Source organism: Chamaea fasciata, unplaced genomic scaffold (assembly GCF_029207755.1).
Source record: "Chamaea fasciata isolate MVZ Bird 193981 ecotype frontalis unplaced genomic scaffold, bChaFas1.0.hap1 SCAF_8, whole genome shotgun sequence".
NCBI lineage: Eukaryota > Metazoa > Chordata > Aves > Passeriformes > Sylviidae > Chamaea > Chamaea fasciata.
The window spans coordinates 22238108-22265387 of NW_027094093.1; the positions used below are offsets into that span (position 1 = coordinate 22238108).

Here is a 27280-nt window from a genome sequence, read left to right on the forward strand (position 1 = left end):
GTGGCTGCAATTCAAGATCAGTCATTCAGTTACATAGTAAATTCGTTTTACTTCAAAGAGGCATTTCTGTTTTATGATACACAGAATACCACCATGCTGTCAGCCTTGGCTTGTGTCCTTTGGTTGTAAAAGCGTAGAACAGTGTGTCAGTCTTTTTACTGTTGGTTCAAGTTAAGGCATAAAGAACACGCCCAGGTAGTTCAGTAATTCCCTCTGGGCAAAATAAGGATTGAGATGGAGTGGTCCCAGTTCAAAAACTTGAATTCCTGTCTCTTCACAAATCAGGCCAGCAGTACAGTCTTAACTGTGACCATAGTAGTTTGGGAACTGCAGAGTTCTTTTGAATTTTTGACTGAAGGGTGCTAGACAGATGTTTTCTCTTAGCTGAGAGTGCACAGGTGGTGTACTCATAAAGTAGTAATTTATAGGTTAGAGCAATTAATCAGTAGTTTGATTGCATGGCTTTTATGAACAACCAGAGGACACGAGAGTCAGCTGGGGATGTCTCTTTGGCCATGCGGGTGATTGAGTACAAAATGCAAGGGGCAAAATTGCTTTGGGAAGGAGCAGCTCACATGACTGTGACTATGTGAAATCAAAGTCTGCTCTGATAAAAATCCTTGTAATTGCAGTCAAATAGTTTTTATTTCATCCCAATTGTTCAAGCATTGTACAGGGAGTGAATGTGACAGTTACTGATACTAACAGATAATTTTGAGTTTGGATTTTTTACCTTTGGTCTGCAGCTGTTTTCCCTGCCATGCTTCTCAATGTATTTTCATTTCATATGCTTAGTATTCATGCAGCACATAATTAGTTTGATAAATAGTTTCCAGTGCAGTGGAAGGTAGGAAACCACTCCAGGAGAGTTCTGGCTTGTTGACTGGCCTGTAGGCTTTGCAAGGGGAACTTCTGCTTCTTTTCTTGCAGACACTTAGCATGGACAAATAGTGCAGACTTAAATTTGCAGAGTGGTTCCCTAATCTGAGGTGCAGCAATTTACCTGGAGGGTCTGCTGTCAGAACTCTGTTCAAAATTCTGTATTTCATTTAGATCCACTGCCTATTCTGACACTTCATTTTATATTTAATAACCACATGGGGCTACTTGCATCAAACAGTTTAATTTCAAAACAGCCTTGGGGCTTGTGTTTGAAGTCTGTTGATCAAAGCATTGTTGTGCTTTGAGGAGCTATCCAACAGGTGACTACAGTAACAAGTTGTTACTCTTGAATCATGAGTATTTTATTAAAAAAAATGCTCTGTTTGTTCATGATTCACCAATTTGCTTACACTTCTCACATTTTTTTTCCTTCTCTAACCTTCCATGCAAAAGGCAGATTGGAACATCCCATGTCTATTCATACCTTTACCACTTCTCTTACTGCAGGTCTTGTTAGAGCTGGTCTGGAAGGCCAGAAGTGGGAGGATGAGCAGCCAATGCTGAGAGCAGGAAGGAGACAGTGCAGTATTTACTATTATTCTGCTGCCATGAGCAAGTCATAGATGGCCTTAGAGTGAGGGTCTCATACAGCTGTCTGTCCAGAAACCAGCTTTCTTCACCTACAGGTTTAATTCTCCAAGGGTGAGACACTCACTAAATGAAAAGGATCATCACCATCATGATTAGATGTTACAGGTGTGCTTTTGTGGTCTTTTGGTAGAGATGTGCCTAGGAGAGCCTGGAAGAGCACAGCTGGTCCTGGGGAAGTTAGTGACCTGAAGGTGCCTGAGTGTTCTGTGAGTCTGAAAAGATAGGGAATGGACATGTTTTCCTGCTACATGTCCTTGACTTCTGTAACTGTCATTTAACTCAAATGCTGAGTAATATAATTAAAAAAACCTATTATCAACAGTAGATTGCTATCTGAAGAACACTTCTGCTATTCTTATTTCCTTGCTTTGCATGAGATGGGGTGGATTTGAGAGGGATTCCAGAGCTATTGATTACCAAGTTAATGATTAAATACCTCCAGGGACGTCTGTGCCCCGTGGAGTGCCTCTTGGATGAACTGCTCCAGGAGATGAGACAGCACTTGCTCGTTGGTTGTGGTCTCTCCTGAATGTGCTGTATCAGCTCCTGGGTATTGGATAGAATTCTGGATGAAGTGAGCCTTTGGCCTGAGCCAGCAAATCATTTTTACCTACTTTTTTTGCTGGAAATCTACTTCAGTGTTCTGTTACATAGTAACTGGGGGCTGGAGTATACGGGAGGGGGAAAGAGTACTCTTTTACACATGTTGGAAGGGAAATGGGGAAACAGCAGGTTTGGAAAAGCCAGCCTGAAATGTCTCTTACTTTTCTGACCACTGAATCAGCCAGGATTCCTTTGCATCTCTTCCACTGCTCCTAAATTCCATGCTTTGATTGCAGATTGCTCTTCTGCTGTCACTTCAAAATGGCAATAACCATTCACCTTTTCTGATCTTTATAACTTCTCTATCCCTTTCTCGTTATTACTGAGCATCATGGTTGTACTTGTCTTTCCCTTTTTGTGGTTTTTTCAGTCTCACTTGGTAGTGGTGAACATGCAGTAAAGCTTCGAAGATTACTGCTTTTATAGTTTTCCATGGTTTAAAGTCAGTTAATTTCTTCCCCCCCTCCCCCCCCCTTTTTTTTTTTTTAATTACACATGGAAATTAGGAAAATGTGCATACGCCTTGACACTGGGTAAAAACCAATACATATGCCTAAAGTAATCTCTCAACATGGTACTATTTTGGTATGGTGGTATGTCATGCCATAAACCTTACACAATTGTAAACTTCTTGTTTGCTTTACACCTGTCCTGGTTTTAGCTGGTTATCAGGAAGTTTTCTCCTCATAGCTAGTCCAGTGCTCTGTTTTGGATTCAGTATGAAAATAATGTGATAACACACTGATGTTTTGGTTGTTGGTAAGTAGTGCTTACTCTTACGTAATGGACACCAGTTTCCCACGCTCTTCCAGAATACAGGTGTACAAGGAGCTGGGAGGGAGCATGGCCAGCACAGCTGACCAGATCCCAGATCTGGCCAAAGGAGTATTTCATAACACATAATGTCATGCTCATATAAACTGCGGGGTGGGCTGTGAGGTGCTGATTGTTTCCTGGACAGGCTGGACATTGGTCAGGGGGTGGTGAGCAAATGTATTTTACATCAGTTGTCTTTCTTGGGTTTTATTCCTCTCACTCTCCTTTTCATTACAAACATTCTTAGGAGTATTATATTTAGTTTTATTTCAGTCATTGACTGTTTCTATCTCAACCTATGGGTTTATCTTTTCCTGATTCTCCTCCCCATGTCCACTGAGGGTGGGGAAGGAAGGAAGGGAGTGGTACTTAGTTGCCAGCTGGGGTTAAACAATGTCAACGCCTCACACCTACAGAAACCAATTCAAATTTTCTCTTACGAGAGAGTGGCATATTAATAGGAAATTCCAAAATTCCAACAGAATTGTTTATCAACTTTGCATGAGTACTACTTACATAAAAGTTTAAGAGCCTTCTTTGCAGAAGGACTTACTTACAGTTTTACTGTTGTAACAGGGGTGTTGTGATGTAACCACTTCTAGTATATCATTATGACAGTGGAAATATATATGTACTGCCAGGGGTCAGACCAGGGTAGAGATGAATCACAGAATCATTAAGATTAGGAAAAACCTCAAAGATCATCAAGGTAAACCTTCAATTAAACACCATTTTATCAACTAAACCATAGCACATCCTGTCACCTCTTTAAATATTTGCAGGCATGGTGACTCCCCCACTTTCCTGGGCACTCCTTTCCAATGCTTAACCACCCTTTCAGTGAAAAAACTTTTCCTGATGTCCAACCTGAACCTTCTCTGGCACAGCTTGAGGCTATTCCCTCTTGTCCAGTCACTATCTGCCTGGGAGAATAGCCTGCCCCCCACCTGGCTACAGCCTTCTCTCAGGTAGCTGTAGAAAGCAATACCATTCCCCCTGAACCTCCTCTTCCCCAGGCTGAACACTCCCAGCTCCCTCACAGGACTTGTACTCCAGAGCCATCACCAGCTCCACTGCCCTTCTCTGGACTCATTCCAGTGCCTCTGTGTCTGTCTTGAACTGAGGGGCCCAGAACTGGACACAGCACTCGAGGTGTGGCCTCACCTGTGCCCAGTAATGGGACAATCACAGCCCTGCTCCTGCTGGCCACATTATTCCAGATACAGGCCAGGATGCCTTTGGCCTTCTTGGCCACCTAGGCACACACTGGCTCGTGTTCAGCCTGGTGTTGACAAGCAGCCCCAGGTCCTTTTCTTCTGGGCAGCTCTTTACCCAGCCACTCTGCCCCAGCCTGTGGCGCTTCCTGGGGTTGTTGTAAGCCAAGTGTTGGATTTGGCACTTGCTGAACCTCAGGCAGTTGGCCTTGGCCCATCAATCCAGCCTGTCCAGATCCCTCTGCAGGGCCCTCCTGCCCTCCAGCAGAGCTACACTCCTGCCCAACTTGGTGTCATCTGTGAACTTAATGAGGATGAACTCAATCCCCTCATCCAAAGCATTGATAAAGATTATTAAACAGAACTGGCCCCAGTACTGAGCCTTGTAAAGCTAGTCATTTGAAGTTTAGAAAAATAAGTCTGTAAATGGAATTGTTGAAAAAGAAAAGTAACAGGAAAATGCAGCCTCTCTGAGGAACCCAAGAGTGAAAGAAGCAGTTTGGCTGAAACAGAAACATCCATTGACCTGTATACAGTCTTCAAAGCCTATAAAATGCTATTGAATGTCAGCAATTACTTTAGTCTGTCAAAATAAACCTGACTGACCTTTCTTTTCAAATGGAACCTGAACAATAAGAACAAAAATTTGGAATTCAGTGTATATTGAGTGTCTCTGGTTAGTGGCACGAAGTGGATAAGTAAGAGTATACTGGTAATGGCCTACCTTGTAGATGAAGAAAATGCTGCAACTAGAACTTCTATGACTGTACCCTTACAGCTTGGCGTGTGTTTTCATATTCAGATACTATGTGGAAGGTGTTGACAGAAAATGAAATTTTAACTTTATACATAGCCAACAAATCTTAATAGTGGCCTGATTTTTAGTAATGAGACCTTAGCAAAATATGTATGTCACCAGGGAGAAAAACATTCATCAGTTTGGAAAAATCCCTAAACCTGTTCATCAGCCACCTGTCTTAAATTGCTTCTCCTTTTCCAAGAGAGAGTTTTGTTGCTTTCCGAAGCCCCTCTGATTGAAAATGACACTTTCTCGATTAGGAAGAAGTCATATTCCCAACTAGACAACTGTGTATGAATATTAAATACCCACTTGTTCATAATCCATCAAATTAAATATTCAGTTAAATAAATAACCTGAGAAATTAATATTCTCACAGAAACTTCAAGAGCAACAAATCCAGCCTATTAATTTTTTTTTAAGAGTCTCATTTCAGATGGAATTGAGCAAGCATTTTTTAACCTTTTCTGAGCATTTTAGAGTAAAATCGTCGTTTGTTATCTCTCTTGCAGCGGTAGTTGCACAGTCTGTGGTGTATGTATACAGTTTTCTTATTGTTTGGAAATAAGAGTAAAGCTGTAATAACCGATATAAATGTCTTCCTGTGATGTTCCAGATGTCACAGGTGTCCAACCTGCGGAAAGAGAACCTGCAAAAACTGTGAGGTGTTTTTCTGTGTGTGTGTCTCCAAGGATTTTGCTGTCTTTTTCTTCTTCAGCATAAGGACAGAGAAGGCGGTCTGTTTAAAAGTATCCAAAAGCTTGGGGGCTCAGAATTCATAGGAGCAGGTTAGCTTCTTGGTTGATCAGTCACTACGTCTGTACTTGGGTGGTTTTATCAGTTGCTTTTATTCTATTCTTTTGATTTAGCCAGCTGAAACTAAAATTCCTTCCCTTCTGGACCCTGTAGGTAAAAGGGTAGATACAAGTAGATGAAGGTAGATTTTAGGTTTCCATTTAAAAAAAAAAGGCAGGGAGGATGCAGGGAGAGAATCACACACCTGAATTTAAAATCTGCAGTCTTTGTTTTCAGAGGAAAAAGCTCACAAAGACTCACAGACTGAGTTGTTGTTATTACTTGTCATATTTTGGAAAAAGTAGCTTGTGCACTGCAGGCAGTAAGAAATAAATACTTTACACAGAAGCTGACTGCAGTGTGCTGAAGCTGTTGACCAAACTCATTAGCTTAACTAGCTTCAAAGTTTCACTTGGTCTTTTCAGACTAACCCAGTTACTAGGTTTTAATTTTCCAGTCAAAATTGTAATGCTAAAATAAACTTTAAGATACCTTGATGAAAATCACATCAAAAGATATGGCGATTGATGGAGAGACAGGAAGACTGATTTGGTGATCAGAATTCAATTTTACTCAGGTTTTCCAAGAGCTTATATACCATTTCAGGGAGGTTAATAAGTTCTACTACAATAATTACGTTAAAAGATCATACAAGCAACTCATGCATTTTACAACATCTTTCTCGTAGGGGGTTGATTGAATCTCTCCTCTTCCCGTAAACAGGTTTAATCCCATCTTCTCATAATCTCAAAGTTCTGTTTGTCCCTGCCATGGCATCCTAGTCATCAAACTAGCTATGCTGATTAGATCTGTCTTACTCTCTGTCTTGTGTATTCCCTCAAAAAGAGGGATAAATAGCTAATCAATTGTTTCATCATAATCTTATCAGGAAGTGTTTGTTATTTATTTAGGGCTTTTTTAATTAGACCTTCCCTGAATATTTTACTGCTTCTCAGATCTTTAGGATTTTTTATATGAGGCATTTCTGAAATTTGAGTTTAAGGATAAGCAAGTGATTCACAATTGCAACTATTAGCAACTGGGACTCTGCAGTGAACTTCCCAGAGTGAGCATGGGGAGAAAGGCATAAAGATCACTTCTTTGCAGCTTTTGAGGCGTACATGTTTGCTGAGGTAAGCAAGTCAGAGGTCTTCTGGTCATTTTTGTCACTGTCAAAAAGGTATTTTTATTTCTATGAGTTTGTTGAATGACCTTGATGACACTCCTTTATTTTATGCTTGCTGAATTTACCCTGCAATAAAGTTTTATGGCCTTCCCACTGCTACTGCTTTAGAGACGGTTAGCTAAAACACTTTAATGACCAGCAACAAAAATCCACTTAGTAGCCAGGTGAAGAAGCTGGGGTGGAACAATTTGCAGCAAGATCAAAATCTCTCTTCTGTCTATTTCTTTCAGAAGAGACCTCTTCAGGAAAAACGTACACTCTACAGAATTACTTGAACAATGACTACACGTACAAAACACATAATTTGGAGTGGATTTCAGGTAATTCCTTTATACATGCAACTTGAATGTCAGGAAAATGTACTACCTTCAGAAATGTACTACCTTCAGTCACCTCATGCTGAGGTGACTACTGTGGTCTGAAAAGAAGTCAAATTATTTAACAGTACTATTATAGAATGTATAGAACGTGCGTCGCTCAAAGGGTTGATTCCTTGTTTCCCTTAGAAACATGCTCACGTTCATGGCAAGTTATATTCTCCTACTGCTAAAAGACCATACTTACTTCTGTGCTTTAGGGTAGAAGCAGGTTACCCTCTGAGGTGTGTCAGCTTCCTCTGCATCGGGCTGCCAGGGAACAGGGAGATGCAGGCTGCTTTTCCTTTTCAGTATGCCTAGTGCCCCAAGGGAAGGAGATGTTAGAAGGTGGATGCTGTGTGCTCCACAACTACGTTTTGTGAACATTCTTGTGCTATAAGCATCCTTTCATTAAAAATTGGGGGAAACAGCATTGACCAGAGTTTTGAATTTTATTTCCTGATTAAAAACATAGAGGGAAAATGGAAGTAACTGATGAGCATTTTACTTACTTTTTTTTTGTCGTCTCTCTTGTGCTTTTAGGAAATCAGTATCTTCACAAAACAGATAATGGGGACATCCTGTGTATCACTGCTGACAACGGAACATCCTCAGTAATCCTGGGAAATACAACATTAGTATGTAGACTTATATGTAATACGTGCAGACAGACATTGGGAAAGGTATTGGATTTCATATTTTGTTCCGTGTAGTCTTTGGAATCAGTGCTTAATCTTTTGCCCTTCCTTTGTTGACAGGATGAGTACCAGGCAAGCACAGTTGCACTGTCTCCTGACCAAAAGTTCGCTCTTCTGCAATACAGCTATACAAAGGTACAAGGGCACTTTACACCTGAGGATGAAACTGGAAAATAAGGGTTTGGGAGCAACTGAGAGGCTGAGAGAACATGAGGGAAATGCAGGAGGATGGATGAATGTGATGAATGTCTGTAAGGGAGCAGTCTAGTTGAGCAGGCAGGAGAAGAGACTGGTATTACCTGTGAGCTTGGCAGAAGAGAGTTGACTGCCCAAGGAAAAAAAGCATCTGGATAAAAAGATACTTTTAACTCTCCATGCCATCTGGATGGAGAGTTATCACGAGGAGAACAAGGCTGTATGGTTTATCTGAGAAGACAGTCTAGGAGAGTAGATAGGCATAGCTGTCCCTGGAGTTGTGTGGGTTAGGAGAAGTGATGAGTAGATATGCTGGTATACATCTGCTTGTATATGTGTGCTATATATATATATGTGGTTGTTACATTGTGGTGGTAGGAGGTAAGAGTTTAAAACTGAGGTGAATGAAAATCTGCATGTGCTTCAAAGAAGGCTTGTGCTTGGAGTGGGCTTGTGTGTCCCTGTTGCCTCCTGTCAGTGAGCACATGAAGAGCCTGCAGCAGAATGCCTCATCCTGGCATGGTGCTGAACTGTGCAACAAAGGTCAACCCACATTTATGCCAGGTGGCATGAAAACCTGGCTCTGAATGCCAGCTGAGAAACCTCATGGAGGTGATCATTTGCTGTGCAGTTTGTGCACTGAGAAACCGCTCACTTAGTTGTTCTCTCCTTTTTGTTCTAGAGAGGTGCCTGTTCTGTTTGTAAAAAGTTCAGTGCTAACTTGTGCAGTGTACAAATACTTGGGCACTGTGTCACTGAGCACTGTCTGCATGTCCTGGCCTTGCAGTCCCAGAGTGGTTCTTGCACTATGCCAGATGAAGTCTGTGTACTCAGTCTTTAGGTTTTTTCAGTTTTAGCTTCTGTGCTGGGTCCTCCTAAGCCACTTACCTTTTGTCTTTCTGAATTGTTCAGAATTATTTGACTCTTCTCTGCATCATTAGAGGCCACAAAATTATATGGCCAATATTTTGCCAGCCACCCTACAGATCCCCTCTACTTGTAATTTATCACTCTGTAGTATTTTATTTGTTGCATTCATAAGAGTTAATTTTGTTTTAATGCTGAAGCAAGATGTTTTAACCTTTATATAACAGTGTGATTGAAAGTTCTGTTATTATTAATTTATATTGCAAAAAAAGAGAGTAACAAAATGAATCATGAGGATGTAGACACTTGTTATGTAATAGCCATCTGGCTGTGTAGTACTTACTTGTTGGTTTATGTCTTCATACAAATATCCCAGAACCCTCTTAGAAGGGAGCATTATTGCAACATGTCAGTGCTGTGGGCTAAATCAAACCTCTCCAGCCCCACATAGTGAACATGTTTAAATGTGTCTGCATTATCATCATCATCTTTCTCTCTGTTAAGTGCCCACAGAGCGATACAGATTTCAAGAGGCAAATTTCTCAGAGAAGGGTTTTATTTTTGTGACCATATGAATGGGAATAGGTCACCCTGGTACTGGAGGAACTGCTACAGACATACTGCTGGGACTTGTGAGAACTACTATAAAATAAGATGCCAAGTTAAATAATACAACATAAAAAATGAGACAGAAGAAAGCAAATGATCCAGTAAAGCACAAGGAAGAGGATGAACTGCACACTGATGATAGCCTGCCATGTAGCTACAAGGATTTCTGAAAATCTGCACCATCTCTGGCATCTATATCTCTGTCCTTAATCAGTCAATGGCCTCTGTCCTAGTATTTAAATGATGACTGTAGAAGGGTGGAAATTCTTTAATCTTTCCATAAACCTGGTAGAAGTCTGTTACCCTTGTATGTTCATTGTGTTCTCACTATCTTAATAAAAATCACAAGGAAGGCTTTAGGGGTATTTCAAGCTGCAAGAGAAGTGAAACCTTGTGAAATTCATTTTCTTAATACTAAAATAATTCTTTTGCAGCTGTGGAGGCATTCCTTTACAGCTTCGTATCACATCTATGATTTCAGTAGCAGGTCAGTAATTTTTGCACATAAGATGTTGTTTTAACATTCACTGTGCACTGAAATGTCATTTCACTTATTTCTCTTGGCTGCATTTTGTTTTTGTCTTTCCAGTTCTATCTTAGATGACGGACTACTACCGAATAATACACAGTATATATCCTGGTCACCTGTTGGTCATAAACTGGTTAGTAAAGAAAAGTGAAACTTATATAAGCAGTCATTTTCATACACGTGACATGGAAACTCATGATGTCTGTATCCTTGAGGTTTTGGGACTTTCCTACTGCTAGGTAAAGTAGCTGAACTAGTTTCAAAATTGTCTACTGTCGCTGGAAAGACTCCAGAGTCCCTCTGTGTGTTTTGTTCTTTAATGAAAATGCATTCCTGAAAGTAACTAGTGGCCTCAGTTGTCATGAAATGCACAAATGCACAGGAACTTTGTGTTTTTACAGTTGCAGACAGTAGTTCATCTCTTTCAAAGACCAGCAGCATTACAACTGTCTACTTAATCATCACTGTGATTTTTATCTCCTAATTACACAATGATCAATGAAGTTTTACTTGATGGATGCATCTAGTGGGATTAGAGGATTAAAATCTGTCTTGTACTCTTTCCCACAGTTTTCTTCCTCCTCTCCAGTCCACGTCAATGATGACAACCACCACATTTGCAGGCTTGTGCCCTCCCCGGGTTGAGCATTGGACTGTCACAGGAGAATGTGGTCTCTATTTATTCTTATTGTTTAGTGAAATAGTATGTGAATTATAAAGACCAACAACATAAGCAAGGGAAGTCAAAAAGAGTTTCTGCATCTCAGCAAAACTCTGAATTAGAACTGTTGTTCAGTTATTGGAGATGAAAACCAGGGGTGATTAGAGAGGCAGGCAGGTGCCAAAGAATAGAGTTCTGAGTGCTACTGAAGAAATGCACCATCTTTGCAGATCTGTTGGCAGCACTGAGACCCCAGTGAATGTTTTACCAAAGCCCTGATAGTTTTCTTTGAAAGACAAATTAGTGGAAAACACTCCTGATGACAGAAAATAAACTTGTATTTGGGAGAAAATTAATTGAAAGATTTTTCAAGACTTGATACAGTAGTCATGTTACTTTATTTTTTTTGCACGTAGGCCTGAAGTTGTGTTGTTTACCCTGATTTGTATCATTATTTGTATTAGTAATTCTAAGTTTGTTAAGTATCAATGCTGTTTGGTGAAATGCAGTTTTTAAAGATGGTTTTTGTCATCTGGTGTAAATTGCCTAGCAGATGAAATAAAGAAAGGAAGAAGGATTTACTGTAATAGTAATTGTTATCACAATGATGTTTTGCAGGCATATGTTTGGAATAATAATGTTTATGTAAAAGCCTCACCAACAGCAGAAGCTGTGCAAATCACTCAAAATGGAGAAGAAAATAAAATTTTCAATGGAATACCAGACTGGGTTTATGAAGGTAACTACATCAAGCAAGTTTTACTTTCCATTATTATGTGAAAACTTTGGTTTATTGTAAATATTATCTCATTCCTTACCAGTGAAAAATTCAAATTAATCGAAGTCTGTATTTTAAAAGAAACATACATCCTATCTGGGCTTAGTACCTGGCTAGTGTGAGGATTTAAGACTATATAAGAGTTTGCCTAGTTTGCATTGTGTCACTGAAAATCTTAGTGTGAATTACTTTCACATGCTAGATTATAAACGTTGATCTAATATCTCATTTCAAAATCCCAACAAACAGTCTGCATTTTAGCATCGAACTTCAGTTTTTAAAAATATCCTATTAAAAACTAATGAGAACAGCACCTGGGATAGAAGAGTGGACTTATCAATTATAACTTCAATACATTTGCATCTCTTCCAGAGGAAATGTTTGGCACCCATTCTGCTCTGTGGTGGTCTCCAAATGGCAAGTTTTTGGCATATGCATCCTTTAATGATACAGAAGTTCCTGTTATAGAGTATTCTTTTTATTCTGAGGACACCTTGCAGTATCCAAAGACCATAAAAATCCCATATCCCAAGGTCTGTGTTATTTATTAAACATGTTTGTTCTGTAGTTTCATTAAGATAGTCTCATTTAGTCAGTTCCTGCTAATGAAAATATTGTCTGTCTCTCCTCAACAGCTTGCTGTGATTACTCTTTCTGAAGTCAACAGCATGTGGCAATGTTAAAGTATTTTATTATCTCCAGGGGAAAGGAAAGAAAAGGAAAAAAAATATGATTTAAGGTTTTGTTGTTTCACCATAAAATTTGGAGGTAGTGAGTAGATACTGAGAGGAAAAAGCTCTCAGGGAGTCAAGTTGGTACAAAGCATTAGGCAGATGTACATTAGGTTAGGGTTGTGCATGGTATTGATAATGGAATCTTCTTCAGCTAATCTAACATTTTCAGTTTCCTGAATTGAGAGGAAGAGGAGGAATCTGCTAGAGGATTTTCTTTGCCCACACCTTAAGCTCTTCCAGTTTTAGCTGTGAGAGTGAAACCTTTAGTGCAAGAGGCTCCTCCTCCTTTCCCCTCCTCTCCCCGTGACTTTATGCCCACTGCTCGTGGCACAGTTGGCACTGGGCTGAATGGGGTGAGAGTCAGAGTGCAGAGTGCTCTAGCAGGTTCCTTCATGTGCTCTTTGTGGAGAGGGTTTCATATTTAATACAAGACTTACCTGTTACTTGATGTTACAGAGGATTTTGATTTATCTGACCAATGCATTTAAGACATAAAGCAAATACAAATTACACTTAGAGTAGAGCAATTGCACTCCCCTGCTGAGTGTCAGTACAAACATGTTCTCATAGCTGGCCTCCATGACACCCTCACCACCACAGTGCTGGGCACCCCCATTGCTGGGAAGGAATAGATGGGTTGAAATCATCTCAAGCCCATCATTTTAGTTCTTTCTGTTCACCCCTGCCTTTTTATGCTCTGTGTTGGTTTAAGGCATCAACATACACTGCCTCGATCCATGAAGGTCTGGCCATCCCAGGAAGATACTTTCACTCTTGATTAATGTGGCAGGGCAGATGACAGAGCAAACTTATTGCTCATCTGGTACAGCTGCCTAGTGGAAAAACTGCCCACTGTGTGCCAAGCTCAGCTTTCTCTGCAGCAGCCATGATCACTCCCTACCCTTCCCAAAAGTCGTGGAGTACCTGGCCTTTTCGTGTGCCCGTGGAGCCTCCCCAGAGGTGTCACTGACAGCTGCAGCCCCTCTGTCCTGAGCATGGCCCCTGAGAAGAGACATAGGTGTCCAATGAATCACCAGTCTAAATTACAGATTTTATTACAAACCCCTTTTGTTTGGAATATTGCTGACTTCTGGAGGTGGTTAAAGTATAGCTACCTAACTGTTACCATGAGGACTTGGCTGGTTGATTACAAGAGAAACAGCCCTTGCTGACACAGCTCTTTCGCTGTAAGTAGCATTACATTAGAGATAGTGGAGTATGTGCTGCAGTCACAGCTTTGATTGTGATATAGGCAACTGTGACATGATTAGTTACTGTATGGTGCTGCTTCCATGGTGGAGAACTTTCCTGCATGTAAGCAATGGATTTGATTCTCTGCTAGGTACCATGTGTGGCATGTAGGATGAGATCTGGTCGAATACAGAAAGCCCTTTGATTGTTTCTAAAAGTAGTACTCCTGCTTTATCTAGAAATGCATAACTAACACTTTTGTGTGAAAAATACAAAGGATAATTTAAGTATCAATCATAAAACCACATTTAGGAATTTGTCTTTTCACATGTTTGCAGTTAGCTGGTTTTACCTTTCTGTCTGTAGTGACTTATTCATCTATAATTTCAAACACTCACTTCACCAAAAATATTCTCTCTTCAAAAGTACAATGAAAAATTTTATTTTTAGGCAGGTGCTACAAATCCAACTGTACAATTCTTTATTGTGGATACATCACTTCCAGAATCCAGACCTTCTAAAATTTCTCCACCTGCAGAAATAGAATCAAGGTGAGAAATTTTGGTTAAATATTTGATATTTAATTGTTTCTTTTGATGGGAGAGGAGGAGCTTTTATATGTGACCTCCCTGTATTCAGTGTATATGGCAGTTTTTCCCTGTAATGTGGCTCTGGTAGCAACAAGATTTACCAGAGAAAATCTGCACAGAGATTATCCTCCTAGTGATTATATATAGATGGCATATTCCATGTATGTTATATTCAGAATGTGACAAGTTCTTGGCTCATCACATTCAGTGGAGTCTAACTATGGTGAAGTCATTTCACAGTACAACTTTAATATGAGCAAGTTTTCGTATAATCAAATTATAATATATGTATTTCAATTCACTGGGGAGAAAAAACCCAACAAAACAAAACCTTAATGGTAAGTGAAGATTTGATTTCATTGGAAGCAGACTCCTTGCTAAGGCAAGGTATCATGGTTGTCTTCAGATTTGTACTTTAAATGTTTGTTTTCTTTGGGAAGATGGTGAAAATCAGCACCTCTCAGAGTAAACGGAAAATTGTATTCCTCAAAATGCCACTGGAAATGCACAACATGATATAAATGTATTTTGTAAGGAGCAGCTACATCGATTTAAAGTGCATGCATACAATTTGGTATCCCAGATCTTGGGTTTTGTTTTTTTCTTTTTAACAGTATTGTGGAAATGTTTTAGAGGTTTGCACTTACATACATGATGGGTATGAAAGCACAGGTTATACTGATAAACCAGGAAAAAACAAAGGTCTGTTAGCTTATGCATAAAACCAGCATTTTATACGTGGGGTCCAAAAAGCTGTGACTGGAAAATCAGTGCTCTTCCTTTTCAGTCCTCACCACAGTGAAACATCCATGTGTTAACAGAGATGCAATTTCTTATGAATATGTTATTCTTTATCCTTCCGTTACAGTCACACTACAATATCTACATGTTAGATAGCTGTCGTGCCTTGTTTTCCTGCAGAATTCCAGTGCCTCAAAATTAAAAGCCTTTTACATTTTGCTCAGTACTGATTAAGATCTTTGCTGTCTTAGTGGGGTTTTTTTAGCATTTGTTAATACCTTATGGAAGTTGATATGAGGAGAGTAACCATCAGCTGCCTTCCAACCTCGCACCCATCTGGCTAACAGAGGTGTGAGTTACATGGAGTTAATCTGTTTTTAAATTAATTTGCCACTCTGTTAGTCAGGATTAATACAAATACTGATCTTGAACGATGAATTCAAGGATCAAAATTCACTCCTTTTCCCAGTGGCTGACCCAAATAATGGTCAAGTCTCACCATGTGTCCTGCAAAAGTTGAGGTGGCCAGAATTGGTCTTGGGGAACTTTCCAAGAGCAAAGGTACATGAGGAGGAAAAGGTGAGCAACGTGCTGTGTTGCTGCTGGGTAGGGGTTTTTTTTTTCTGTAAGCACAAAGTATTGAATATTTATATTGTATTTTTATATATACCACTGTATGACAGGAGAGGTTAGTTTTTGTGATGGAAAATTCTATTTTTACTTCCACGGAGCTAAATTTTGAGCAAAACTAAGTTTGAGTTGGTGGCACACTTCACTCCACCTGCCTGGTTGAGGATGTTGAGGGGCAGTGCCTCAGCAAATGGTTGCCTGTTACAGCATTCTCCAGAGCTTGGATGAGCACCAATTTTACCCCCACATATGAAGGGGGCACAGTGCACTTATGTTGCAGAGCAAGAGTTTTATTCGTCAAGAAAAACTGCCAGAATCTGGAATGGCAGTGCTTTGCTATATGATGGTACTTGAAACCTGGCACTCTGCATGAATGACCAGCATGAAATCCATCCAGCATTTAAACACTGGTTTTGGCACCATGGATACAGGGGCCTGCTCTTAGCCAACAGAAGGATGAAGAGAATGGATCCTTCTTGTCTGAAATGATCTGTCCTAAAATAAGCTGAATAGAATAGCTTCTGAATAGAGTAGTTGCAGAGTATCCCTTTTCAGCAACAAATGAGGAAGGGCAGTGCACAACTACTCTACTTTATACTTGAGTTAATTGCAGCTTAGTTAGTGTGTTGTTGAATATTGAAGGTGCATTCCCGCTCTCACAGGGGAGAGATAATTATTTTAATAGCTCGATAAATATTTTCGTTTGTTTTCCTTGTAATGTCCGTCTTGTCTGATTAATGATTTATAGTTACCAGAATTGTTAACCTCACTCACTTTGTAGAAATGAAAAATGTGGGACTAATTCCCCTTATGCAAAACAAGGGAAACAAGTATTAGAGATACAGGAAGAATGACGTTTTCCTTTTTCTATTTTTTTACAAACAAGCTCCTAGAGACTCAATGGCAGTAGCAATTAAATGACCTGCTGACTTCCCAGTCAAATAAAAATGCAGAAATAGACCTTTTCCAAACATGATCTTGAAACTGTAATCTAGAAATAAATCTGAAGGTTTTTGATAACCAGCTGACATATTTTTAATCCATCCACACTAATTGTAGTGTTTCCCTCCCCAAAATGCAGTGATCAGAATGATACTCTTACCACAAAACTTCCCACACATTTTTGTTAACTAACTTTGGGGGAAAAGGGAACATGAACTTGGAACTAAGTCAAATGTGCAAATTACAGTTAAAAATGTATACTTGCTTTGGAGGGGAAGTTTGTTTTATTTTAGTTCATAAGGCTTCAAGGAGATAGAAGAGATCTAAAATAAGAAAAGACAGTACATCTAACAGATCGTTATGGTAAACAAAGCCACTAAATTTTATGTGGTGCATTTTTAAAATTAATATACAGGAATATTCATGGGTTTTTTTCTCATACTTCATTCTTCATGTCAGCTGGGTGGTATTCTGAAGATGAAAGTAAAATATTCAAATAGTAATATCTGGTTTTGCTATTATCTCTCTCTCTATTTTAACTAATGGAAATAACTACTAAATTGAACAAAAGTATGTGTCACTCAGAAAATAATTACAAGCAGCTAACTTCAGGCAGCTAAGGATAAAATTCCTTAATCTAAGGCATACACAACTTAATATTCAGAAGAATTTCCTCTACTCTAGATGCACACAGTACAAGATTTATGAACAGCCTAGAGTAGCTGTTATTTTATGCATTAGAGAATAGCTGCTAAAATTTAATTGCAGTCTTTCTGGAAGTGGGTTTGTACAAACCATCTAATTCTTTATTGTATCTCTGAAAATAACCAAGGCATCTACTAGCAGCAAAAACAATTGATGAAAAAATGGCTCAATTACATTTGCATCAGTGTTTATTGTTGAAGAGTAGATTGAAATGAAAATAGCCAGATGAGTCTCATTCAGTGAATTGCTGAATGCAATTGTATGGTATGCTATTATAGAGAGGATTTTAAATATCTTATGTTGTTGCTGTTTTCAGTGATCATTATTTGAGTGTTGTAACATGGGTGACAGATGAAAGGATTTGTCTGCAGTGGCTCAGAAGAACTCAGAATTTTTCGGTCCTCACAGTCTGTGACTTTGAAAATGCTACTTGGTCATGTCCAAAGGTAAGAAAAATTAGGTGGGAGAGTTGCAATGGTAAATTAAACTAGAAAGGAGTAGAGTATATCTGTATGTGTATCTTTGTAGAAGTAAAGCCTGATGCAAAATAAACATAATTGTTGTGGGATTGTTTGTTTTTCTTGTTCTTAGGAAAAACAACTTACTGAAGAAAGTAAAACTGGCTGGATTGGCAGAGTGAGTGTTCAATTTCTTAAACTACTACATGCTAAATTCTGATAATTGTGAAAATTTTTTATGAGCATGTTGCATTTTGCAGTGCCTCTTGTGGGTAGGTCCAGTCTTCTCACTTGCTGCATTTTAAGTGTACAGGAAACAATTATCTCAAATGTCACCCCATGCCTGGGCTTAAGCTTTATTTTTTTGGGGGTAATGGGTTCTTAACTCCCAGGCTGGGCTGGCAGGGCCGTATGGCTGCAGCACTAATCATGCCCTCTGTGACCTGTGCATCTTGTTGACAGGACAAGAGGTAATGGCTTTAAATTGAGAGAGTAGGTTCAGATTAGGTGTTAGAAAGAAATTCTTCACTGTGAGGGTGGTGAGGCACTGGAATAAGTTGCGCAAAGAAGCTGTGAGTGTTCTAGACCAAGCTGGAAGGGCTTTGAGCACCCTGGTCTACTAGAAGGTGTCCCTGCCCATGGTAGGGGCATTGGAACACGATGAACTTCAAGGGCACTTCCAACCCACACCATTCTACAATTCTGTGATTTTATGTTCCGCTTTCCAAAAGCATAGTGCCCTTTCCAGACTCCTTTCTACTTCTGACCTGCTGCTTTTGTAGCAGTAGGTAGGGGGGAAATGTAGGAGCCCAGATTCAGAATTCCCTTTGTTCTGGGATGTTGACAGCTCTGCTGTTTTACCTGCTTTCTAGTCTTCCTACTACCTCTAGAAAGATCTAGGGAATAAAATGTACTAAATGTATTGTGTAACCTTTGAATCGTATTGGAATGAAGGCATTGAGGACAAAAGCGATTTTTAGTGTATCAGGTTGCAACAAACCATTCCAGGCTTTAATTGGGGCTACTTATTTATCTATTTTTCCCTCACATGAAATATCCACTGAAGAGAAGTGGGGACGAGATGTATGTAACTGGCCAGATTAAAATTTTCATGCTCTTCTGCCAAACCAGCTACTCTCTGGTTGATGCTTTCCAAGCTGCCTCTCAGTCCTTTTGTACATGGTAGAGAGTAGGCACCTAATGAACTACACAGAAGATCTGGGGGAAGTGAAGCAGAGATGCAAAAGTTCAGATTTGGAGGGAGAAATGAGTTTCAGAGCTTTTGATGAGAACACAGAGTACACTTTCCACTCCCGCATTTTCCACACACTGATTATGCTTTAGTCACTAATTCACTTTTGAAGTCAAAAATGAAAGTTTAAAGAAATGCAAAGAGGGAGGCAACAGCAGGGATGAAATCATCCGCAGTATGAAGATGAGAGATCAACCCACCTGCTGTCAAATTTGATATGGAAAGGAAGGCCTTAACGCTGACACATTTTGCTTCTCTGCAGCAAAGGCTTCACAATTAGACAATGTGATGATCAAGCTGCAGACTTTGTAAACAGTTGTGCAAAATGAGAGGGCAAAATGCAAGTCTGTGCCACTAAACTAGGTTGTTGGTTTTTTGTTTCTTTTAAAGAGACAACCCACTTCTTAGGAGCTGTTGGAAGAAATGATAATCTCACTGTACGATTCTTGGATTTGAGAAAGAAATAGAGAGTAGGGAGGATTAAAGAGGGGATAACACAGGTATATTTATTCCTTTTTTATTTTCACCTTCTTAGGGATTGATAAAATGATATTTGACTGATAAGGAATATTTTTATACATTTGCAAGATGTATATATGCACATACATATGTATAGACAAATTTAAGTAAATTATCTATGTGTGTAGATACAGACAAATAGTCCTCTCTTTGTATCTGTAATGTTTTCTATGGTTTTTGGAGAGGAGGGCTCTTTAGGTTATTGTTGGTGGTTTTTGCTTGGCTTTTGGTTTTTGAGGGGTTTTTTTTTTAATAGAGATGAAATTATGTTTAAACGAAGAATGCTCAGAAAACCTGCATTGCTGTATAAGGCTTCCAGGTCATCAGCTGTTAGAGCTTGCCAGTTGAGTTAAAGGAAAGTCACGCTTTGAAAAATAAGGGAAAAGCTAGCAAAATATTTGCCAGATTACTTTTTGCTAAAATACTGTTTGGGAACAAGGAGAGGTTATTTGAAGCACATGGTTAGAAAGACTTAATTTCTGTCATTGCTTTTTGAATGACCGGAGGCAAATCACTTCAGCTTTGTTTCACCATTTCAAGATGGGTATAACATCTCCGAGGCAGTTACATTGTGTCAGTTGCCTAATTAGCATTTAGATCCTTTGGGCATTTATCACAGAAATAAGTTTTATTTCATTCAGCTCAATTTCATTCCTCTCTTTTTTTCTACCATATGTAGCACATTCAAATGGCAGTCAAAGAAATTGATTCATTTCTGTCACTCTCAATTGATAAATGGATAATTCCTTCATGAAAACATTATTCCAGTTTGAGTTCTCTGTCATTCTGTAATCACCTACTTACTAGCAAAATTTCCTCTTGGAAAGCAGCTTGTGTTTTTCTGAATAGAACAGGACATTTTTCACTGTTAAGCTAAAAAAGAAATTCAGTTCAAAGAATTTGTTCACAAATTTGTGTTTTAAAATGGTAAATTCAAGAAAATTATGAATTTGCAAAGTTTAAATTTTTATAGGTTATAGCAACATTGGACGGAATAAAACAAGTAGATGCACATATTGTTTCCTAAAATTGTAGAAAACTAAGACCACCGAAAGTACTTCACATTCTGTGGGGGGGATGGGGGGTGGTGTGGATGGATCACTGCCAGGACTAATACTCAGGAAATTCTGCTGCTGAAGGAGCAGGAAAATATTTCAAGTGTGTTTATTTTAAGAGTGATGGCTACAGGTTCTACCTACTAAGTCAGACGGCAAAGATGTTTGCAGTACATTCATTGATGCCTTGTTGCAAGCATTGAGACTCCTGGTTGGAGATATTAAAACCTAAATTTATCGCTTTGGATCTGGAGTTTTGTTTTTTGCTTTAATAGACATCTCGCTTATGTTCAAGTTTCAGCCATCTGTCCCTCACTTTGCACCCGACAATGCTTCCTACTACAAAGTCTTCAGCGACACAGCAGGTTACAAGCACATCCATTACATAAATGGCTCACAGGTGAGGAATATTGTCTAGGACAGTCACTGCTGGCTTGTGTTTCTCCTGGTGATCAAGGATTTCATGTTCTACTTTTTGCCTTGCCTTTTCCCCTGCTCCAGGCTCCCATAGCTATTACTTCAGGAAAATGGGAAGTAATCAGCATAGAAGCTGTAACCAATGAATTTTTGTAAGTATCTGTAAAGAAGGGCCCTCTTCCTATCATAAGGGCTGGTAACAAGGGTCTGAGCAAGCACGGAGAGAGAACAGGGAGAAGGTGTCATTTAACTTACTAAAAATCTGATTTAAACCTGTCAGATAAAATTTTTAAATATTATACTGTAAATTACTAAAACTGGTATGTTTTGCTTTTATAGATACTACATCAGTAATGAAAATCATGACATGCCAGGAGGAAGAAATCTTTATAAGTAAGAATTTTTTTTTCTGCAGTATGAGTAAAATAGTTTTTAATGGAAAAGAGAAACTTTAAGAAAAAGTATTGAAAACTTAAAGATTCGGTTGTGCAGCCTAATGTGGGATCTTCAGGATATTTATTGAAAATCAGTGTAAGAGTATAAACTGCAAAATAATAAATGAAATATTTTTCTATTAATTCAGTTAATAAAGGAAAATTGTGAGGGGAATCAACCAATCCTCAAGCAAAAAAACCCTAAAAATAACCCTCATGTTTTTTTTCCTATTACTGTAATTTCAGTATTAATTGAACTCAAAAGTTGAAAGTCTGTTTACTCCAGTTTTTAAATCAGTTCCTATCACTTCCAAATTTTAACCTTTTTCATTCGGCCATCTTTTTTAAAAAGCATATACTGGTTTAGCATAGCTTAAAAAAAAATATATCTCTGAGATGAAGCTCATTTACTTTGCAGAGTGCTCTTGGAAAGCAGTCCAAAAATTACTAAATGTGTTAGCTGTAATCTGGATCAAGAAAGATGCCAGTATTATTCTGTGTCCTTCAGCAAAGACACACGGTATTATCAGCTAAATTGTCTCGGTGAGTATATCCCGAATTAATTGACATAAACATGACTCACTGATTAGTTGGGTGGTGAAGTTCACTTCGTCAGGATCTTGATATGTACTGTGTAACAATGATATGTGTTGATAACATTGGATAAATGTATTGGCAGTGGAAAAACATACTGCCTCCTAGGCTCAAAAGTACCTTGACAAGAATTACTAGGATAAAACTTGTTAGTTCTATCTGTCAGTGGACCTGAAAGAGCTGCAAAACACTCCTGTCCACTGTGCATCTCCTCGAGAGATGCATGGGAAGCTCTGCCTGCAGAAGGAATTTGGAGGCTCTGAATGTGTGACAAGCAACAGACTGGGTAAAGAGCAGGGCTTTATATATGAGAATAAAATTAAGATAGTGCTGGTCAAGAAAAAAAAATCTAAGTAATGTAACCATAAGGTAAGTAGTGGGACTGCAGTCTGTCTCTGACCAGTAAGTGCTCCTGCTAGATAGTACAAGGGTTAAATTAATCAAAGGGTGGGAAGAATAAAATCATCTCCAAAATTACTTTAAGTATAAATGTAATCTGTTTTTAGTATGCCAAGATCTTCCGTAATCCATGGGCTAAAATGACAGACAGCAGACAGGGAATTTTCAGTCAGATTATAAAAATAGTTGAAGACAACTGCTGTGGTCCTTGTGACGAGGCTTCCTGATGGCCAAACCATTGTCCACAGCCAAGGCATAGGCTCTGCTAAAGTGTGGAAATTCCGTTTTTCAGTACCTCACAGTCATGTGGTTCATCTCTGAGGCAGTCTGAGCATTCTGTGGGATCCTGTGGCTTGAATTTGGGCCCTGCTAATCTAAAACTTAGCTTGAGCAGACTGGAGGGGAAGAAGTTCCGAGCTTTTGTGATTAACCAGTTTCCAATTACTTTACGAGGGTTGTGTTTCAAGCCAGCATGCAAACATCAAGGTTTTGTGCCCTGTTAACAGGTCCTGGCCTGCCCATATCTACTCTGCACAGAAGCAGTGATGATGAAGGTATGGGACTGTCCTTAATTTATGTTGAGCCAGAAAATTTGCACTGTAAATTTATTCTTATTTTCTTCTCATTGCATAGTGTAATAATAAAAATGTCAGTTATAAAGGGTAAATTAAGTTTCAAATAATTACCAGAAGAATAAACTATATAGCTTGACATATGTTTATTCAGAGTTTATTCAACATTATCTTACACTGGGCTAGAAAACAGTAATTAGTGTATGACTTATTTACTGAATAATTGTGCAGTTTTTCTGAAATAGTATTTAAATGAAAAACAGGGAAAAAAAAGCTGAAGGAAAACTATATTGTAAACATTGAATCTGAGAGTAAAAAGAAAACTGCAGTAAACTAAAACTGCAATGTAAGTTGCCACCATCTCAGGTTTAATATTTAAAGTGGTTCATAATTAAAGAGCAGTGTGTTCGAAAAAAATGTGTTTAGTCTTTGAATCTTACTTACTCTGTTATTTAGTCCTCAGATACCTGGAAAATAACACTTTACTGGAAAATTCTTTGAAAGATATTCAGATGCCTTCAAAAAAATTTGGCGTCCTTAATATAGGTGGATACAGTAAGTTAAGAAATGTCTTTTACTTTTCCCCTCCCACCCTTTCCTTTTCACCAAGTGATTCAAGGTCTTCTGCTGAGGAGCATGACAGGACAGATGGGTCTAATGGGAATTCTCACAGTTCCTCAGAACTTAGAGGAAAGATGATTTTTTTATTTGGACATTTCCAAATATTCTCGGTTATTTTCTGAAATCCCCAAATGTTCTTATCTAAAATGTGCTTTTTCCATAGTGTGATAACTTCATGTTTTCGTGATGCAGTGGCTTAACTCCTTTTTCCTTTATAATAAACCGGAAACCAGAAGTCTCTAACAATGCATAAAATAAATAAGAAGAATGAAGTTGGGGCATAAACTCAAAGCTCTTTAACATTGTTGAATTTAAATTACATTATAAATTCAAGTAGGTCTTTCTGATTTACAGGTGCAAGTCCCCTTGGTTTGTATTAGCAGGCTGGGAGAGTGGAGAGGTTCAGTTACTATGCAAAAGCAGACACAGTCTAAATGAAAAATCTTAAGAAAACATTTAAGCAACATTTCAACACTGTCACCTTTGACTTTGTGTGTGGGATTAATAGTTTGACTAGATTTGGATTGAATAGTCATTCTTGAAAGCAGAGTCACACTCCAAGACTGCATAAACTTCGATACAGACCAGAATAAAATGTAAGAAAATGAACTGTTAATGCCTTGTGAGTGGTGCCCCTTAGAATTTGGGTAGAGGAATGTTCTTGGTGTGCTCTTAGGCTGAGCAACATCAGAGAGCCCAGCAGTGGGAGGCCTGGTACTTGCCTAAACTGTTCCTGCTCCAGCCTTTGCTATTAGCTTTTCTCTTCATGACAAACCTCCTCCTGATAAAATGAGCAGATATTCTTAATGGAAATTCCATTTAATGAACTGTATTGAGTTAGGTCAGTCATTGCTAACTGTTCTTTTTGATGCCTCCCTTCTTTCACTGCTACCTTATTTATGTAATAATTCTCTTTATCTTTGTGTTTTCTGTCTTTTATTTCTGTCACATTTTTACTAGGGCTAAAGATGAAATCTTCCAGGCAAGATGGAGATTTAAAGATGTTCTTCATGCTATCAGTTGTATATTCATATTGTTTTTATTCCTCTTTGTTCTTACTACTTCATGTCTTCAGGGTAAAAGCTTTTGGGTAAGGGGAATCTGTTTTTAATATCAAAAATAGGAGAAGCAAATCCATTTATGTAGTCCTACTTAAGGTTTCAAGTCTGCTCACAAATCCATGTAGGTTATTAGAAAAGAAATCCACCCCTGTGACTATAGAGTATGCAAAAGTTAGAATTAGTATTTTAATGTGTTCATTTTAGATTATGTTTCAGTGTTCTGATGCCTTGCATATTTATATCTGGGCAAATTTCTGTAAGACTTGCACTCTATTACTGCAGTGCAGTCCATCAGCATTGCAGCATCAGTTCTCTTAAAATTCATGAGTGAACAACTGAGCCATTCAGTTTGCAAAACTTACAAGGTGTGCCTTTAAAATGTTCAGCTCGTAGCCAGCTTGGGTAGGACGAATAACATGAATGGAACTGGAATCAATATTGCTTCAAAAATAATAGATACTTGGATATGTTTCTGGGATGCTTTATAAACTGTCAAGCAAAGTCTATCTGGCAGGTTCAAAATAATATAGAATTTCTTTCCTCTGCTGGGAGAGAAATTTTATTTTTGAGCCTGTGTTAGATTTACCACTTTAGAGACATAACAAGTTTCACATGTAAGCTTAGAATAATGTCGTGAGATGGCATGTTGAGTCTCCAGATTTTATTACTTTCTGCTAATTTAACTGCAAAACATTTTATAAAATGACCAGATTAGCTAGGAACTTCTACATGTATATATTAGGACAGTTCAGATTAAACTGCTCTTTAATTTTTAGGGGGTGGCTCAAATGTGCTCTTGTATGAATTGTAATGCATGTCAAATAATTTCACTGGAGAGCTGACCTATGTCAAACACTTTTCACTTTTAGAGCTGTGGTATCAAATGATTCTGCCTCCCCATCTTGATTCATCAAAGAAGTACCCTCTGCTCCTTGATGTGTAAGTTTTCAATCACATGGCAGTGTTGTGTTAATAATCACTTTCATCTACTTCAAATGTTCTTAATAAGGAAACAAAAAACTGGCATGTTTTCTAATTACTTCTTGAAGTAGTTTTAAGATGGAATGAAAAATGGGGGTTTAACCCAGTTCATGGTGGATTCTTGTGCCCTAAGATGATGTAATGCCTAATGAGACATACTCTGGCAGTGGCACTGAGGCAGATACATCCTATGGGATTTAACAGCCAGGATCTTCGTGTTAGCTTGCCTCCTCCTCTGCTCATGATGCTCCTTAGGAGTAATCTTTGATGAAATCACATTCCAGAATGAAACCTTGAATAAGCCTTGTATCTAAGTAATGTGTGTGACACTGCATATTTTCTGTGATACTTGACTGTCAGTCAGTGTTGACAAACGTCATCCTGTGGTCAGGATTGTATTTGCTGTGGGGTTTTTTTTCATAAATACAAGGCCATGAACATGTGCTGATTGGTCTGGTCTTCCTCAGGCACTTCTGTTCATCCTGGTATGTTTTCTTCTAAATTTGAATTACTGAATTGTAGCTATACATTAATACAAAAATGTTAAGTTATTCCTTTTTTAAAAAAAAAGGTGACTCTATAAGGAAACTGGTTGTTGGTTGTTAGATACATCTTTATATAATGCAATTTGAAAGCATTTTTTGATGTGCCTGTTGAACATTGTAATGAGCAGCCAATGCTCTTGGCTTCTTAAGACTTGTTTTGCTTATGATATTAATTTTATTGACTTACCTGGACCTTTGTCAGTATCACCTCTGGTTCACAGTGATTTTAATATCAGAAGTTGGTTTGAAAGTATAGGGATCCATAGCTTGAATTAAATTTCCGGTAGTTTTTTCTGTGCTTATAAAACTGATAATAGTGGGCTATAGAGTCGTAGGACCCATTCTTTGATTTCTTACTCTGTTGAACAGTGGCTAGAGAAGTGCACTGTGCAGAATTTTACCATAAAGACACTTAGAGTATGATTTCATGGTGATCAAGTGCTTCTGAAATACTTCAAAGTAAAAAGTTAAAATTATAGTTTTGCTTCCTTTTCCTCAGCCTGCATAAGAAATAGTTCAGACTGATGAGACACTGAAAATCCAGAAAATGGTATTTTTCATTTTTCCAGTTGAAGGCTATTTATTAATTTCAGACTTAAACCAAATAAATCATGGGTGAATGGAACAGAAATAGTTAGAGAACATCACTTTGAAACTCAGGTGACTAGATATGCCAAAACAAAAGAAAACTTGGCTTGGATTTCTGATAAGCTGCTTAAAGTCAAAATAATGAAGGTTTCTTATTAGAGCAGAAAGGAGTAAAATGAAAAAAAAAAATCCAGTCTGCTTTGTTGATTAACAGCTGAATTTTTAAAAAAGCATATTGCTTTAGTGGCACCTAGGAGTCAGTCAGTGATGCTTTTCTTGTTTCCTCAGCTTAATTTGAAAGTTTATTGTTTTAGAGGCCAGAATTTTCAGCAATAATTATGTTTCAAATGCTCGATGTGAGAATATGTGGACAGTAAATGCCTGAATTTTGTCACGTTTTTCCCCTAGGTATGCAGGACCTTGTAGTCAGAAAGTGGACCAGGCCTTCCGGATCAGTTGGGCGACTTACCTGGCAAGCACGGAGCAGATCATCGTGGCCAGCTTCGACGGCAGGGGCAGCGGCTACCAGGGGGATGAAATCATGCACTCGATAAACAGAAGGCTGGGGACGTATGAAGTGGAAGATCAGATAGCAGCAGCCAGGTGAGCTGC

At 38.6% G+C, this 27280-nt stretch overlaps 1 protein-coding gene across 2 annotated transcripts in view; it reads left to right on the forward strand.

Annotated features, from left to right (window-relative positions):
• The window catches only part of DPP4 (dipeptidyl peptidase 4), a 41201-nt gene that overhangs the window by 1682 nt on the left and 12239 nt on the right, over positions 1 to 27280 (forward strand). For both annotated transcript variants that reach the window (XM_066190061.1, XM_066190060.1), the window contains exons 3-20: positions 7177 to 7266; positions 7846 to 7940; positions 8061 to 8135; positions 10106 to 10158; positions 10261 to 10333; positions 11480 to 11600; positions 12012 to 12172; positions 14015 to 14115; positions 17489 to 17618; positions 17764 to 17808; positions 20752 to 20856; positions 20958 to 21025; positions 21213 to 21266; positions 21726 to 21850; positions 22807 to 22854; positions 23329 to 23427; positions 25424 to 25493; positions 27077 to 27271. In XM_066190061.1, the coding sequence (XP_066046158.1) occupies positions 7177 to 7266; positions 7846 to 7940; positions 8061 to 8135; positions 10106 to 10158; positions 10261 to 10333; positions 11480 to 11600; positions 12012 to 12172; positions 14015 to 14115; positions 17489 to 17618; positions 17764 to 17808; positions 20752 to 20856; positions 20958 to 21025; positions 21213 to 21266; positions 21726 to 21850; positions 22807 to 22854; positions 23329 to 23427; positions 25424 to 25493; positions 27077 to 27271 (1708 nt within the window). The remainder of the gene's footprint in view (positions 1 to 7176; positions 7267 to 7845; positions 7941 to 8060; positions 8136 to 10105; positions 10159 to 10260; positions 10334 to 11479; positions 11601 to 12011; positions 12173 to 14014; positions 14116 to 17488; positions 17619 to 17763; positions 17809 to 20751; positions 20857 to 20957; positions 21026 to 21212; positions 21267 to 21725; positions 21851 to 22806; positions 22855 to 23328; positions 23428 to 25423; positions 25494 to 27076; positions 27272 to 27280) is intronic.